This window comes from Thunnus maccoyii, chromosome 15 (genome assembly GCF_910596095.1).
Source record: "Thunnus maccoyii chromosome 15, fThuMac1.1, whole genome shotgun sequence".
Classification (NCBI taxonomy): domain Eukaryota; kingdom Metazoa; phylum Chordata; class Actinopteri; order Scombriformes; family Scombridae; genus Thunnus; species Thunnus maccoyii.
Genome location: NC_056547.1, coordinates 317,166 through 335,386, shown reverse-complemented (window position 1 = coordinate 335,386; position 18,221 = coordinate 317,166). Strand labels below are relative to the sequence as shown.

At 44.6% G+C, this 18,221-nt stretch overlaps 1 protein-coding gene across 1 annotated transcript; it reads left to right on the top strand.

Annotated features, from left to right (window-relative positions):
• Window positions 1-9,889: 9,889 nt before the first annotated feature.
• LOC121913388 (collagen alpha-2(I) chain-like) lies at window positions 9,890-18,087 on the top strand (the record flags this gene model as incomplete). Its single annotated transcript, XM_042436096.1, has 2 exons — window positions 9,890-11,710; window positions 17,808-18,087. A coding segment is annotated over one exon (1,011 nt), but the record flags the coding sequence as incomplete, so codon positions are not given.
• Window positions 18,088-18,221: the final 134 nt, after the last annotated feature.

Sequence of the window (18,221 nt, the reverse complement as noted above, 5' to 3'; positions counted from 1 at the left end):
ACTTCCATTATGAGGAGTCAGTCAGTCAGTCAGGTGGGATGGAGAGCAGAGAGACGGCTGCAGGGAGGAGGAGGAGAGGAGAGAGGAAGAAAGCAGACGAGGAGGTGAAAGACAAACAGTTAAGTCAGTTAAAACCACCCGAGAGGTGAGGAGGATGAGGAGAGGAGGATGAGGAGAGGAGGATGAAGAGAGGAGGATGAGGAGAGGAGGAGAGGAGAGGAGGATGAGGAGAGGAGGATGAGGAGAGGAGGATGAGGAGAGGAGGATGAAGAGAGGAGGATGAGGAGAGGAGGATGAAGAGAGGAGGATGAAGAGAGGAGGAGAGGAGAGGAGGATGAAGAGAGGAGAGGAGGATGAAGAGAGGAGAGGAGGATGAGGAGAGAAGGATGAGGAGAGGAGGATGAGGAGAGGAGGATGAAGAGAGGAGGATGAGGAGAGGAGGAGAGGAGAGGAGGATGAGGAGAGGAGGATGAAGAGAGGAGGATGAGGAGAGGAGGAGAGGAGAGGAGGATGAAGAGAGGAGAGGAGGATGAGGAGAGAAGGATGAGGAGAGGAGGATGAGGAGAGGAGAGGAGGACGAGGAGAGGAGAGAAGGATGAGGAGAGAAGGATGAGGAGAGGAGGATGAAGAGAGGAGAGGAGGATGAGGAGAGAAGGATGAGGAGAGGAGGATGAGGAGAGGAGGATGAAGAGAGGAGGATGAGGAGAGGAGGAGAGGAGAGGAGGATGAAGAGAGGAGAGGAGGATGAGGAGAGAAGGATGAGGAGAGGAGGATGAAGAGAGGAGAGGAGAGGAGGATGAGGATGAGGAGAGGAGGATGAGGAGAGGAGGATGAAGAGAGGAGAGGAGAGGAGGATGAGGATGAGGAGAGAAGGATGAGGAGAGGAGGACGAGGAGAGGAGAGAAGGATGAGGAGAGGAGGATGAGGAGAGGAGGATGAAGAGAGGAGGATGAGGAGGCTTCGGGGTCAAATCTGTTCAGAGCTGAAGCTAAAAATGATTTTAGAATCTCCAAACAAGTCGAAGGTCAGTTTCAGAATCTCTGTCAGGATTCATCCAGAGACAAACTGATCAGCGACCGTTACGACAGAGCTGACGGTTGAACATGTGACCTCTTCAGCATCTAAAAACTTCCACAGCAACATCAGTTAAGAGAAATTTAAGAAAATGGATAAAAGAAAACATGAATTTATGTGTCCCCTCCTTCACCTGCAGCCAATCAGAACACACCTGATGAAGGCAGCAGCATGTTGACCTGGTGCAGCGTCTGCAGCTGATGGAGGAAATTGACCCAACAAACTCATAAAGTTAGACAAATGACGACTGCCTGTCAGGTCAACATGACTGAAACACCTGCTAGCATCAGCACCTGAATATGTTTTAAAATGAGGGAGCAAACTTGGTTGGGAGGTTTGGGGTTGCTCCCCCATAAAAAAACTAATTTAAAACACATTTCCTGCATTTCTACACCAACCAACCTCTTGGATTAAGTCAAGAAACCTGCACCTGCACTAGTCTGGATTAGTTCGACTGAGGCTGCTATGAAAACCAAGAAAACATCAAGAACAATATATAACAGGACAGGAAATGATTATTATTATATTTATAAAAAACATCATGTAGCCTAAAAACCTATTACTGGGAAGTTTCAGAGCAACAGAGACACAGAGCATCCCTGTAACCATGGTAACTGACTCTCACTGCTGCCTGCAGAGGAGATGGGGAGAGCGTGCATATGAATACATTACAATATAGATTTATGTTTGTTTCTGGTTCTCTCCCTGATGGTTTCTCTGTCCGTCCGCTGTCAGCGTTTCTCTTCACGCTGAAACGTCATCAGTTATTCATTTGTTTTTAACTGCGGCAGAGAAAAAGGAACGTGTGGCACGAGAGCAGAGTGAGTTTGCAGCTCTGCTCAGAACGGTACGATCACGTCAAAGTTTCCTCACAAAGTCAAAAAGAGAAAATCTTGCTGCTGAGTCTCGTTAAGCAGACAGTCGGCGGTGATTCCAGCAGCACCTCCACCAGCGTACCAGGACTGTCCCAAACTCCAAATGCTGATTTTCTACATTACCACCAGTTATATAGTTATTAATATAAGTTTCAATATATTAAAAAAAAAAAGAATAATATAAGTATTTATGAAAATGAAAGGACGTGTGTGTATGTACATGTTTAAATGAGTGGACTAGTCAAACACACCATGAAGTTCAGGAATGAACTCTTTAAGTTAAGAAACTGACATTTTAATTCTATTATTTTGCTGAACATGTTGTAAATCAAATATGTGTTATGGATATATCTATCCTTCCTCCTCTTCCTCCTGAGTAAATGATGGTATGAGGGTTCATACAGACCTGCTGATGGTGAAGCAGGTGTTCAGATCTTCCTGTTCTAGGCCACAGAGTGCAGCAACATGCTGACAAGCATTCATGTTAAATATTAATCACCTTTTAACTGACTGTGAGAGAGAAACAAGCTGCTGAACTACAGAACATTCAGTAACTGACCAAATACTTACTTAACTTAACTTGTAAATAAGAGGCTCCTTCTGAGAGAGAAGCATTACTGGGTTCATTCATAGAAGAGCTGCTGCTGACTCCCACAGCAGGTTTACACTCAGATCCTCTGCCCCACACACAGAAACTGTCTCTTCAACAAACCAACATCTGCAGGAGTTGTGAGGAAACAGTGGTACAAAAATCTTATTCAAAGTTTTAACATTTCATGTTCAGGTTATTTCAGAGGTTGCAGTGTTTAAGCCTTGTGGAGGTAATTTAATGGAGCCTTATAGATGTGACATAAACAGCAGGTCTGATCCCAACACAGCGACGTCATCGCTCCTTCATCCCCTTCATCCCTTCCACAAACTCACAATGAGCTGTTAGCTGAAATGAATATTACATTCAAAACAGAAGTATTATGGTACATAATGCCAGAAATATTAGTGAACCACTGCGGTTGCCACAAACTGTAGATGTGAAGTCGATATTCTGCTTTTACAAAAATCTTTCAGGTTTCTGTTACTTGAATAAGATTTGTTTTGCAGGTGTTGGCGTCTGAAGCTGATGTCGGTGATGATGATGAATACTGGTGAGCTCCATGGCTGTGGAGCGGTGATGTAGAGGAGGAAGGGGCCTTCCTCTTCACCAGCGACCTGGAATCAGTTCCTCATCTCCTGCTCACGGGGCGCCGCATCCACAAGATGCATGTTGGTGGATTTTTTTGATATTCAGAATCAAGAAAGTGACCTAAACTGTCGGTGCAATGATGGTGAACTTATCACCAGGAAACACCACCGTTACACACAGGTTGTATTTTACATGAGTAGAGCTGCCACTGAGGTCGCCTACCTGCTGCCTCCCAACATATATGTATATATATATATAGCAAAAATAACCAGTAAAGCAGCAGGAAGAAGCAACATGCTTGTCTTGTCCAACCTCTATTCTCTACTAATCAAAGATTCACATAATCCAACTATACAGGTCTAAACCTCCAGGTTTTACTCTTCATATATAATCAAACCTCCAAATCAAGGATGTGAATTAAAAGAAAGTCATTAACAACGTCACTGTTTGTGAGCCTTACTTTCCTTTTCCTTATTTCTGTTATTTCTGTTGTTTTTAAATCTTTTTAATATGATATTTTTACTCTGATTTCTTCAGACTGTTCCACAAACTGAAACACACACTTTTATAAATAAAATAACCCCTCTCTCTCTCTCTTTTTGTATGTTGCCAGGAAGTAAATGACTTCCTGCTTTGTACATTGTTTGTGTCTTAAATTCTACCAGATCCATGAACTTCAAAGCTTGTGACTTTAAAACAGCATGTTAGTGTGCTCACATACATCAGTCCAACAACAGCTGAATCTGCATGTAGAGGTGTCGGTTGTCGGTTGTGACCCACTTCCAGGTAGCAGTCGTCTCCAGCGTGTGTTCTGATCTCTTGTAGTGAGAATATTTAACAGCACAGGATTCTTGTTGAGTTGTAAAATACTCGTCTCTCTCTCAGAGGTTAGAAATCACAAACGTTACACTACATCGTCACGTCTCTTTTCCCAACATTACCTGAAATGTTTGGAGCTGCAGTGTAGAGGTGGGTGTGCAGGGTCCGCTCTGGGTCCAGTATGGGGTTTGAATATGAATCCAGAGGTACATGAGGGCGCCAGTGTTGATTAACATTTGACACACCTGGAATACGCTGGGCTTCCCCTGCCTGCACCGCTCTCTGCATCCCAACGCTGCTGATCTGACAGCTCACACTGGAGGTTCAAAACCTCGTTAACTGATTGTCCAGGTCGATGTTTCCTGGTTGATCCTTTGAACCGCAACTGTTTGATGGGATAATTGACTCTCTGGTTTATTTCAGGCCAGATCCTCTCAGCTGTATAGTTCTGCTGAAGGAAAAGATCCATGTGCAACACATTACTGACTGGTCCAGGATGTAAAGTGTCCCTGACGCAGTCCAGTAGTCTAATATGTGACATGGATCATATCTAAGTGCACTGATGATGGTTGAAGGATTTGATTGTACTTGATAGAAAACAAAACACTATTCACCAGCTGTGTAGTCTGGAGAGGCTGATAATGTAGGTCTAGAGGTCTCTGTTGATGTGGTCTAGAGGTCTCTGTTGATGTGGTCTAGAGGTCTCTGTTGATGTGGTCTAGAGGTCTCTGTTGATGTGGTCTAGAGGTCTCTGTTGATGTGGTCTAGAGGTCTCTGTTGATGTGGTCTGGAGGTCTCTGTTGATGTGGTCTGGAGGTCTTTGTTGATGTGGTCTGGAGGTCTCTGTTGATGTGGTCTGGAGGTCAGGCCGTATCTCCTGGTTGTGCTCGGTTGAGGTTGAGGATCTGGTCCCTCCACCTGTAAGTAAAGACAACATGTTTGCATTATGAACTTTATAAATGTGACTATTGTAATAAAAGAACATGACACATTATAAGCAGCTGTGGTCCACATTAGATCATTCCGTGAAAAAACTTATAAAACGTGAAAAGTGCTGGTTGAGAGTAAAGGTGATAATGTCATTTTAATTACAATTATTATCTGGAGTGTAATATTTATGAATAAACTTTGGTCTTCCTCTCCTTTGGACCCATTTATTTGCCCAGTGTAATCTGTACTTGGTGGACCATACAGTGTCTGCAGAAACAAGCAAACATAGTTGTTACCCATGGCAACAAGGCAATGGGACTGGCACAGACAGGCCAAGCTAACCAGGCCAAGCTAACCAGGCCAAGCTAACCAAGCCAAGCTAACCAGGCCAAGCTAACCAGGCCAAGCTAACCAAGCCAAGCTAACCAGGCCAAGCTAACCAGGCAAAGCTAGCCAAGCCAAGCTAACCAAGCCAAGCTAACAAGCCAAGCTAACCAGGCCAAGCTAACCAAGTCAAGCTAGCTAAGCCAAGCTAACCAAGCCAAGCTAACAAGCCAAGCTAACCAAGCCAAGCTAACCAGGTCAGACAGTCTGACATCTGAATTCCACAATACTGGTGTTGTTAAGAGTAAACAGCCAAACTAAGCTAAGCTAGCGCGTAGGTTTACTGTTGGAGGGTTTTAGGATGTTCAGTTGTTCACCGTGTCCTGACTGAATGTGATACAAGCAGATATGGGTAAAATACTGTTAAAATTCATTTTCAACTATTTAACAATTAGATATTTAGATAATATCTACTGAACATATCAAATATCTAGAACAGCCAAACACTGCATCTAGATGATAAGTGTTGAGAAAAAGTACAGATGTTGGTTTATAACTGTCAGGTTTTATCGTGTTTGATGTGAGCAGCCTGCTTTCAGAAAAGGACAACAATAATAAATCCCAACATGAGTCAGCAGGTCCTCGTCTCCGCCTGATGCAGACCGACTGTCTGGTAACATTCAAAGACAAGGATACAAGCTTGTGATTAAATGTTGAGTAATGTGGTGGTTATAGTTAATGAGCTTCAGTCACTGATGGAGTCGTCCTTTAACGGACTGAGAGAAAGATGGAGGGATGACCAGAACTTCCAGTCAGCAGAAACAAACTGGGTTTGCTGGTTGGATGACGGTTGAGGAGTTTTGTAACTTCACTGTGTGGTCTGTGTTTTTGGTGACATCTCGGTCAGTTAAACGGGATTCAAACCAACAACAGTCAGCTGGATATTTTCCTCTTAATGAACAAACTTACGCAGACACACACACTTCCTGTTTCTGCGTCTTTGCTGCTGAAGTTTTGAGTTAATAAAATCTGTAATAATGGAGCCGTGGAGACGTGTTGTTGTACATCCATTAACGCTGCAGGACCAACAAACATCATATTACAGTATTTATTATTCATGTCAACAACACTTATTCACAAATTAAAGACGTTTCAGTTTTCTTTCAGTCGTAAAGCGATAATTTCATGTTCATAAATGATTATTTAAAGAGTTTTGGTACAAAAACCAAACTCCATTTTTGATTGTATTTATGGTCTTAATGTATTTACATCCAGTAATTATTACTGAGTTCTCTGGATTCAGATTCCTTTTATCAAAATAGTTTGATTTGAATCAATTAATCGACTAATTGTTGCAGCTAATAAACGTTACCGGTTTAATTTCTACCTGGACGCGTTCGGTTCGACGTCGCACTTCAGCAGGAATCATGATTTGGATAAATTAGTAATAAGCAGAAGGAAGCAGGTTGTTCAGAGCAGATCTGTTTATCTCAGCAGGTGTTTTGTCATGAAACGTGTTGGAGGTGACTGCTGCAGCGTCTGGCACTGGAACCAGGACTTTCTGCCAGGCAGCTCAGCTCATTTAAAAAAAACTCAGTATGTTTGATTTTGTGGTTTGTGAGTCCAGCAGCAGCAGCAGCAGCAGCAGCAGCAGCAGCCATGCTTAACCAGAGCTAAGCTGCTGTCAGAGCTGATAATATAAATATTCACCTTTAAATGTGATCAAAAATGCTTATATAGCAAATATCAATTACTACCACTCATCTGGTCATCATGTCTAGATTAATAATATTAATCAGCTGTTTTATTTTTCCCTACAGACTGAATCACAGCAGGATTCATGTCAGTGTGTCTGATATATATAATGATATATATAATGATATTTATAATGATATATATAATGATATATATAATGATATTTATAATGATATATATAATAATATATTTAATGATATATATAATGAGGAGGAGGTTGAATGAAATATAAACAGCAGCAGTATTAACAGTCACAGTTCAAGTCGTCTTCAATAAAACAGTAACAGCTGAACTCGTCCTGGCGTGTAAACTCCGTGTTATTTATAGGTTATTATGGGCTGGATGGTCCGCCATCTGAGCGCCGCCTGTTGGTGGTCGCCATGACGATGTGCAACATGCTGCCGGTAAATGAAACAGTTAAATTAAACCAGTTAAAAACTGCAGACGTGTTGTAATGTCAATGTGTGTGTGTGTGTGTGTGTCAGGTATTCCTACGTTGTGGGGACTCCTCCCTTATGGGGACAAAAAGCAAAAGTCTCGTAAATCATTAACTTTAGGGTGAAGACTTGGTTTAAAGTCAAGGTTAGTTTAGGGTTATATTAAGGTTAGTTTAGGGTTATGTCAAGGTTAGGATAAGTCTCCAGGAAATGAATGTAAGTCAATATAACGTCCTGTGAAGTGATGGAGACACGACTCTCTCTGTGTGTGTGTGTGTGTGTGTGTGTGTGTGTGTGTGTGCAGCATGTGTGTGTGTTTGACCGGCAAAACATCAGATATATGAGACTGTTGGTCACCGGTCATGACTGATCAGCTGAGAACCGGCTGTTTTTGATTGATGGCTGATCAATCAGTGCATCTCTAATTTATAATGAAAGATCAAACAGAAGGATTTATAAAGAATGACTCAAGACTAAAGATTCATAATGAAGTAATGCTGGGTGATATCTCAGATTAATTTGATCAATCAATCAATCAATTAGAAGTTTTGTTTTTGCACAATGTGTAAAATATTTAAATCATAAAATCTGAGGTGTTACGTATACGTTTACGAGGAAGCTTCCTGAAGCTGACCATGACGTGCTAAATATTTGTGCTTTAAAGTTTGGAGAAACATCGGTTGGTTGTTTAGTTTCAGTGTTTTTGATCACCTGATAGGACGTCATGTGACGCTCGCTGGAACACAAGTAATTCACAGGTGTGTGTTGTCGTAGCAACATGAAGAGGCTTCTTTCTAACAAATAAAAATACAGCAGAGAAAAATCTGAGAAAGTCTTCGCTGGTATCTGACAACGTTTCATGATTCATTTATGACAAATATTATTTCAGGTTCACTTCAGGTGTAGAAGGTTTTACATTTATATACCGAAGTGGATGAACACACACACACACACACACACACACACACACACATACACACACATACACACAGATCACAGGAGCTCTCATGAATAACGGTGACTCATGTTGTGTTCCCACAGGGCAAGCAATTTAATCTGCTCTCACGGTGTGTGTGTGTTACAGTGTGTGTGTGTGTGTGTGTGTGTGTGTTACAGTGTGTGTGTGTTACAGTGTGTGTGTGTGTGTTACAGTGTGTGTGTGTGTGTGCGCGTGTGTGTGTGTGTGTGTGTGTGTGTGTGTGTGTGTGTGTGTGTGTGTGTGCTAGTTTGCAGGTCGGCTGCTGTTTAAGAGCAGCTCTCCAACACTGAGTCACTCTGCTGCAGGGATGTTAAACTACTGAAACTACAGTTGTAAGTGTGTGTGTGTGTGTGTGTGTGTGTGTGTGTATGTGTGTTAAAAGACGACATAATTGAAACCACAAAGTGGCTGCAGCAGCACTCTGACTTTTACCCTCTAAAAGCTTTTCCAGACAAAAAAAAAAGTCATGAATTTTGGTAACGACACAAAAACCTTTTTTCTTCCTTCTAACTTCTGAATTATTGATAAAAACATGAATTTTCCAGCTGCAGGATTTTATTTTCCTTCTCTCGTCTCCACACAAACACTCTGCTTCTTGTCTGGTTTCTGTGTAATATTTGTGATCTAAGAACCAAACTTTCTAGTGCTTTTTGTCTCTTAAAGTTACTAAATAACAAAGATTTTAAAGGAGCAGAGTTTACTGTTATCTACCTACAATATCAATGTATGTGGTCTTATGTCAACATCAAAATGCTGTTTTGTGTAACGTTAGATGTTTCATTTGTAGCAGCTAGCTAGCTAAGTAGCAATAAAGCTAACGCTAGATAATGAATGAATGGCAGCCAGTAGCTAACGTTAGCTATCTGGATAACTGCTCCTTCCTACAACGTATCGCTGATAACGTCTGACGCTTTATCCATAAACACACAGATTTCTGCACCAGCGATGTGTAAACTGATATGAGCCACTTGGCATCGTTGCACATTTCCTTCATTCATGTGCTACCAAACGCAGATGTTCTCTAGCTGAGAGATAATAACGTTCAGATCAGTCCAGGTGAGTCTGCAGTGATGTTCAGGTTCTTACTGTCATTTGATCTGAAAACTCAACATTTTCTAATCAAATGTTTGATCAAACTTCAAAGTGTTTGACAGTAAACTTGAGACCAGCAGAATGATGTGATTAGATTCAGAATTTTCTCAAAAACATTTTGACTGTTTTTGCACACGTGATGTCACTTCCTCTAGTTGTGAGAAGGTTTGTTGAAACCACATCAGCGTCAGTGAGTCACTTTCTGTTCCAGCTGGACAATTCAGTCACGCCAAGCATCTGGCATGTTTTAAAGTCCACTTTACCACTACGACCACCACCTGAGGCGATTGTTACGTCCCCCCATCAGTCGGCTCTCTGGGGGAAACAACACTCCACCGTTTACCTTTTAAAATACCCAAACTATGAGATTTATTAACAAAAACATACAAACCAAGACGCTAAATAAACACTATAAACAATCACAACACAGAAACAACCAGAAGGACCAGCAGGACCAGCAGGACTAGAGGGACTAGCAGGACCAGCAGGATCAGAAGGACCAGAAGGACCAGAAGGACCAGTGGGACCAGTGGGACCAGAAGGACTAGTGGGACCAGCGGGACCAGAGGGACCAGTGGGACCAGTGGGACCAGAAGGACCAGCGGGACCAGAGGGACCAGCGGGATCAGAAGGACCAGAAGGACCAGCGGGACCAGAGGGACCAGAGGGACCAGTGGGACCAGTGGGACCAGTGGGATCAGAAGGACCAGCGGGACCAGAGGGACCAGTGGGACCAGTGGGACCAGAAGGACCAGCGGGACCAGCGGGACCAGAGGGACCAGTGGGACCAGTGGGATCAGAGGGACCAGCGGGACCAGCGGGACCAGAGGGACCAGTGGGACCAGTGGGACCAGAAGGACCAGCGGGACCAGAGGGACCAGAGGGACCAGTGGGACCAGTGGGATCAGAAGGACCAGCGGGACCAGAGGGACCAGTGGGACCAGTGGGACCAGAGGGACCAGCGGGACCAGCGGGACCAGCGGGACCAGTGGGATCAGAAGGACCAGCGGGACCAGAGGGACCAGTGGGACCAGTGGGACCAGAGGGACCAGAAGGACCAGCGGAACAGTGGGACCAGCGGGATCAGAAGGACCAGAAGGACCAGAAGGACCAGAAGGACCAGTGGGACCAGAAGGACCAGCGGGACCAGCGGAGCAGTGGGACCAGCGGGATGAGAAGGACCAGAAGGACCAGACGGACCAGAAGGACCAGGGGGACCAGAGGGACCAGAGGGACCAGAGGGACCAGTGGGACCAGTGGGATCAGAAGGACCAGCGGGACCAGAGGGACCAGTGGGACCAGCGGGGCCAGAGGGACCAGTAGGACCAGAAGGACCAGCAGGACCAACAGTCCACAAACAGGAAGCTTCTCTCTGCATGCGGATCCTGGAGCATTGAACCACGTCCTCCCTGACCAGGTGCACCTGATTGATTGATGAGGTCTGGGCGGCTCATCATCTATAACAGGATGTTATTTTCATGGACAAACGTGTGTCTGAGATCTTCCTCTGTGTGTTTCCTGCTTCCTGTCTGAGCAGCAGCAGCTCGCTCTGATCGTCCTCCCACAACTTTTAAATCGTTTCTTTTTCATCTTAAACGCAGCCGAAGAGTCGAGTTTAAAGCAGCAGCAGAAACATCAAAGCTGAGACGCAGCTTCATACGGTCGACTGTCAGCGCAGGTTCAGCTTCACACACGCTAATAAAAAAACATCCCAATATTCTGTGTGAAGTGAGTTTATCAAAGACAGAAACAGTCAGCGAGCTCGTCTGCTCGTTACTCAGCTGACAGACTGAAAACATGTTTCTAAATGTTGCAGCTGACCGTAAATCTCAGATGTCAGACTGTCTTTGAACGCACCAGCTGCTGTTTACTACCACAGTATTAAAATCTCTTTTTCCCAAAATACTGCAACTCTTTTGTCATACATGTCGACTTTACTCTTGAAATATTAATTATTGTAATAATTAATGTTGTTGTAATAATCAGACTTTATTAATATTTCCAGAACAAAGTCTAATTATAATTAGACACAACTTTTTATCTTTAGATCTTTATATTATCCAGTTTACCCAGAGTGTCCTGAAACACGCTGAACACTTTCTGAAATGATAAATTTACGTAATGTTTAACGGAGACGCAGGAACGGAAGGTCGTACCAACATCTGCATGTTCACAGTAAATGACTCGTGATGTTTTCCTTTGATGCAGCTGCCACAGATTCACATCGTAAAAACTGTAGAAAACTGTAAGTTTAAACATGTTTCATATCTCAGAAACAGACAGTTGTAGCAACCAGACCAGCATGTAGGAAAACCTCTGCTAGTTTATTTAAGTCTGTATCACTTAGTGTTCAGGAGTTATTAAATTAAGTTATTAACTTTAAATTAAAGTATATTGTTGAACTTGTTATGCAGACAGAGAACTGACTGAGGTTCGTTCAAATTAAATATTGAATCAAATGAATGTATTTGGTCTCGTAGGGCCAGAAACTAATAGAAAAGAAACAACAGATTTCTTTCAGTTTAAACACCAGAACATTTATTTGACCTTGTACATATATAACAATACAAATTATTATGAGCAAATACGAGATGTGTGTTTTTAGTTTTTTGTGAACTCCCACCCGGTTGGATCCACATGGACAGCCGAGGCTAACGTTAGCTAGGAGGCTAGCAGAGGCTAGCTGGCTGTGCTTCCCCCCGGCCATACTGCGGCTAATGCTCCGCTAGCCTCTCAGCTAATGTAGCGGGTCTGATGGGCGGCTGAGTGAAGTGCAGCCAGCGGAGGAAACACCGGGACCGTCAGGGTGAAACAGTCCATCAAGGAGCTGCTAAGTTCGGCTGCACAGATAGGAAACACTTCGGCTGACAGGATGTACCACTCTGTTTGGAAAAAAATCTTTTTGGTTTATAACGGCGGTTGTCAACCAGCGTATCAGGTGCATTACCGCCACCTTCTGCTCCGGAGTGTGGACCAGAGATTAAATCCTGCACATTAATCCTGTCTGTCTAATAAACTCAGTGAAAACTCTACTGCTGCTCCCACTTGGCAGGTTCATTAAAGGTTTAATGCTGAGCTCCTGAACTCCAGTCTTCCTCAGTTCTTCCTTCATATATTGTCTTTCTTGATCATACTTAGTACAATCTATGCTGCATGTATAATAGTCTCCTCAGCCAGCTGGAAATAATATGTGCATATATCGGCATCGGCAATCTGCCACAATGAGTTGGAAATATCGGCATATCGGCATATCGGCAAAAAATCCAATATCGTGCATCCCTAATATCAAGGTTTCTTTTCGGCTGCCATCATTTCCGTCTTTTGTGCAGAAACACCTTGAATGTTTTGGCCAGAAGGATTTCTGTGTGTCTGTCATTCAAATCCTTCTTGTTGGCCTGTTTGTGAGTGATGTCCGTAGTCATGGGAACCAAGAACATCTCACTGGACCATCACAGGTTGTGGTCAGCAACTTCATATCTCACTTCTATTCTTTCGGTTGCTTGTGGCTCAGGTTCCACCGCTCAGACATCGTCTGGTTCTTGTTTCTCCTCCTTCCTGGCCTTCGTTGTCCGGGGTTGTTGGGTTGTTGCAGCAGGTTATCCGTTTAGCTGTCTACATCCTGCCTGTTTTTTACCTTCTGCCTAAATATTGGACTTTGGATTCTTGTCTGGATACCTTTGCTTGTTTTTGGACTGTTTCCTGTCTCACTGCTCCGTCGGCCTTTTTATCTCAAGTTTGTCATGAAATCATTGAACTGCATCAGTCATCCGTGTTCCTGTTACCCTGCCTGCACCAGTCGTGATGAGGCTTTAGAGAAGATCTGCATCCTCACACTCTGCCTCTAAATATCATTATTTCAATAATATATAATAACACGCTGTAAAAACCCTTAAATCTCAACTATGATGTCAGCACACCTGACCAACGATCTTCGTTCCTCTATCCAATCAGACTCTTAATGCTGCTCTGTAAATACTCAGTTCTTCACTGGACCCTTCTCCTCCTCATCACCACCTTCACCTCCATGTTGTCCAGAGACCCCTGACTAAAGGTCCAACCGTCAGCGTCTAGACTCCAGGGATCCTACCTGGCTCCTGCCTTCATAAGGGCCCACACTTATAAAGATGGCCGACATCGACGGAGTCTAACCGCCAAAATCTCTGCGTTGCAATTCACAAAAAATTCACTTTCTATTGATCTGCTTATTGAATTGTTGGAGATTAGACGAGACAGTTTGTGGCTGTTTTCTCAGCCTGCAGAGGTCACAAAACATCCACACAGGCAGGGACAGGTGTGTGTGTGACGTGTGTGTGTGTGTGTGACAGCGTCCCCAAAAGAACAGAAAACTCTACAGAGTAGACAAATGATGTGTATCCACACACACACACACTGCTGTGTGTTTGATAAGGTTGAAGTTATTAAGATCAGTCAACCCACACACACACACACACACACACACACACACACACACACGCACACACACACACGCACACACTAAGGGAGAATAAATGTCTCTCATTGGCTGCGTCCTCCAACCTCCAGAGGGAGAAGAATGAAGATGAGATGAAGAAAGTGAGAGAGAGAGAGAGAGAGAGAGAGAGAGAGAGAGCGTCATGTTAACAGTGAGTTCAGGTGTTTAATTAGGCACAAAATTAACTGCAGCAGGAAGGTCATGTGACAGACCGGCAGCAGGAAGGTCATGTGACAGACCGGCAGCAGCAGGAAGGTCATGTGACAGACCGGCAGCAGCAGGAAGGTCATGTGACAGACCAGCAGCAGCAGGAAGGTCATGTGACAGACCAGCAGCAGGAAGGTCATGTGACAGACCAGCAGCAGCAGGAAGGTCATGTGACAGACCAGCAGCAGGAAGGTCATGTGACAGACCAGCAGCAGGAAGGTCATGTGACAGACCAGCAGCAGGAAGGTCATGTGACAGACCGGCAGCAGCAGGAAGGTCATGTGACAGACCGGCAGCAGCAGGAAGGTCATGTGACAGACCGGCAGCAGCAGGAAGGTCATGTGACAGACCAGCAGCAGGAAGGTCATGTGACAGACCGGCAGCAGCAGGAAGGTCATGTGACAGACCGGCAGCAGCAGGAAGGTCCTGTGACAGACTAGCAGCAGGAAGGTCATGTGACAGACTAGCAGCAGGAAGGTCATGTGACAGACTAGCAGCAGGAAGGTCATGTGACAGACCAGCAGCAGCAGGAAGGTCATGTGACAGACCGGCAGCAGCAGGAAGGTCATGTGACAGACCGGCAGCAGCAGGAAGGTCATGTGACAGACTAGCAGCAGGAAGGTCATGTGACAGACCGGCAGCAGCAGGAAGGTCATGTGACAGACCAGCAGCAGGAAGGTCATGTGACAGACCAGCAGCAGGAAGGTCATGTGACAGACCGGCAGCAGGACGGTCATGTGACAGACTAGCAGCAGGAAGGTCATGTGACAGACCGGCAGCAGGAAGGTCATGTGACAGACCAGCAGCAGGAAGGTCATGTGACAGACCGGCAGCAGCAGGAAGGTCATGTGACAGACTAGCAGCAGGAAGGTCATGTGACAGACTAGCAGCAGGAAGGTCATGTGACAGACCAGCAGCAGGAAGGTCATGTGACAGACTAGCAGCAGGAAGGTCATGTGACAGACCAGCAGCAGGAAGGTCATGTGACAGACCGGCAGCAGGAAGGTCATGTGACAGACCAGCAGCAGCAGGAAGGTCATGTGACAGACCGGCAGCAGGAAGGTCATGTGACAGACCAGCAGCAGCAGGAAGGTCATGTGACAGACCAGCAGCAGCAGGAAGGTCATGTGATAGACCAGCAGCAGCAGGAAGGTCATGTGACAGACCAGCAGCAGCAGGAAGGTCATGTGACAGACCAGCAGCAGCAGGAAGGTCATGTGACAGACCAGCAGCAGCAGGAAGGTCATGTGACAGACCGGCAGCAGGAAGGTCATGTGACAGACCAGCAGCAGCAGGAAGGTCATGTGACAGACCAGCAGCAGCAGGAAGGTCATGTGACAGACCAGCAGCAGCAGGAAGGTCATGTGACAGACCAGCAGCAGGAAGGTCATGTGACAGACCGGCAGCAGGAAGGTCATGTGACAGACCAGCAGCAGCAGGAAGGTCATGTGACAGACCAGCAGCAGCAGGAAGGTCATGTGACAGACCGGCAGCAGGAAGGTCATGTGACAGACCGGCAGCAGGAAGGTCATGTGACAGACCGGCAGCAGCAGGAAGGTCATGTGACAGACCAGCAGCAGGAAGGTCATGTGACAGACCGGCAGCAGCAGGAAGGTCATGTGACAGACCGGCAGCAGCAGGAAGGTCATGTGACAGACCAGCAGCAGCAGGAAGGTCATGTGACAGACCAGCAGCAGGAAGGTCATGTGATAGACCAGCAGCAGCAGGAAGGTCATGTGACAGACCAGCAGCAGCAGGAAGGTCATGTGACAGACCGGCAGCAGGAAGGTCATGTGATAGACCAGCAGCAGCAGGAAGGTCATGTGACAGACCAGCAGCAGGAAGGTCATGTGACAGACCAGCAGCAGGAAGGTCATGTGACAGACCGGCAGCAGGAAGGTCATGTGACAGACCGGCAGCAGCAGGAAGGTCATGTGACAGACCAGCAGCAGGAAGGTCATGTGACAGACCGGCAGCAGCAGGAAGGTCATGTGACAGACCAGCAGCAGCAGGAAGGTCATGTGACAGACCAGCAGCAGGAAGGTCATGTGACAGACCAGCAGCAGGAAGGTCATGTGATAGACCAGCAGCAGCAGGAAGGTCATGTGACAGACCGGCAGCAGCAGGAAGGTCATGTGACAGACCGGCAGCAGCAGGAAGGTCATGTGACAGACCGGCAGCAGCAGGAAGGTCATGTGACAGACCAGCAGCAGGAAGGTCATGTGACAGACCGGCAGTGTGTGGTTGTTGCACAAATGAGACAAAAAGAAAACATTTAAGTCAGAAATCATCCTCAAACTGCGCTGCCAAGCAAACAGCGTCATGATGCATCTGCATGTCTGTAGTTTCAGTAATATTCAAACGTTATTTCTATGCAGATAAACCTCGTTGCAAAAACAGTTTAATTCACAAAGAACAGCGCTGATTATAACACACAGTTAGAGAGAAGTTATTAATTATTAATGTCTTCAGATCGTTGATGATAACTGTACTCTCTCTCTCTCTCTCTGTCTCTGTCTCTCTGTCTCTCTCTCTCTCTCTCTCTCTCTCTCGGCTGCATATAATACAACATTGCTTAAGCATATTTACACAAACTATACAATCATAGCAAACAAATAAATAAATTAACAATAAACAAAATATAAAAAACAATAAGAGAGATTAATGGGGGCTATGGAAGGTAAGAGTAACATAAGATATAAACATACAACAAATGAATTATTGATGAATAAACATGAATTATTATCCGTGTGGGTCTAACAGAGCTGTGGAGCTGCAGCAGTCCTCTCTCTCTCCCAGCAGGACTGGAAGTCTCTCCCAGTTACTTACTCACAGGAATTCTGGGAATATTTTTATTATTTTTTCAAAATATTGGTCTCTAATGCTTTGGTATTGGTTGCAGTGAAATCTCTCTTTCTCTCCAGATCTTCAAGCTTATGAGGCTTGAATGATATTGAATGATATTGAATTATATTAAAGGGAAATCTACCGTCAGACATGTGGGGATTTATTAATAAAATAAGAGCGCTGAAGGAGTTCAGGATGCGTCTGTACAGTAACAAGTTCCACCAGATAAACCTGGATGTGTGGAACAGCTGAGCTGCAGCAAAACACAGGACATTACTTCCTGTCAGATCCTGACCCCAAACCTCCAAACACAACTGTACGAACAACATGAAACACAGTAGTTCAGGAATTATCCACGATAAACCCGATAAAACTAGAAAGTAATTTTCAGTAGAGGAGGAAGTGAGCCTCTCTTCTTCTCTGGTGGATTTATGGAGGTTTATTGATGAAGATGTCCTCAGGAAGTGACTGTGACAGTTTACAGGTAGATCAAGTCAGTTTTATTTATAAAGCATCAAATCCCAGCAGAAGTTCAGTCTTTAATTTACAGAAACCCAACGTTCCTCCACAGAGAAGCACAACAACAACAACAATAACAACAACAACAACAATAATAGAAATACGACTAATAATAATAGTAGTAGACGTGAGCATCAAGCAGGATCACAACCAACATCCATAGAAACCAAGTTAGAAACATACATTAATGCTAAGCTAATGCTAAGCTAACAGACATCATTGATAACATTAACAGAACCAGGTAATAACGTTGATATAACGTAAAGTTTGTGTGTTTTGTCTTTTAAACCTCATGAAGGAGAGAACGAGTCACCAACACTTCAGCAGGACGTCGCTCTTCTTCTTCTTCTCTTCCTCTTCCTCTTCCTCTTCCTCTTCCTCGGCTTCAGGAGGCTTCAGCAACATGAGACGGAAGTTCAACAGTGACGAGTCAAAGCTGAAGAACAAACAGCATCCACTGACTTCAGTTCATGGCTGATAAAAACAGTTTATAGACTGAATTAGACATTTAATCTTTGTCTAAAACATAAACACAGTTTTGGAAATCAAAGATATTTGTAACATAAATCTCCAGAGTTCATGAGTTGTAATATTTAATACAATAAAACCTGTTGAAGATGATTAAATTCTTCCTGTTTGTCTTCATGATGAGACACCTGCTGCTCTGCTTTGTCTGTTAACTTTCAATAACGGCTCAATTATGTTTTTATTG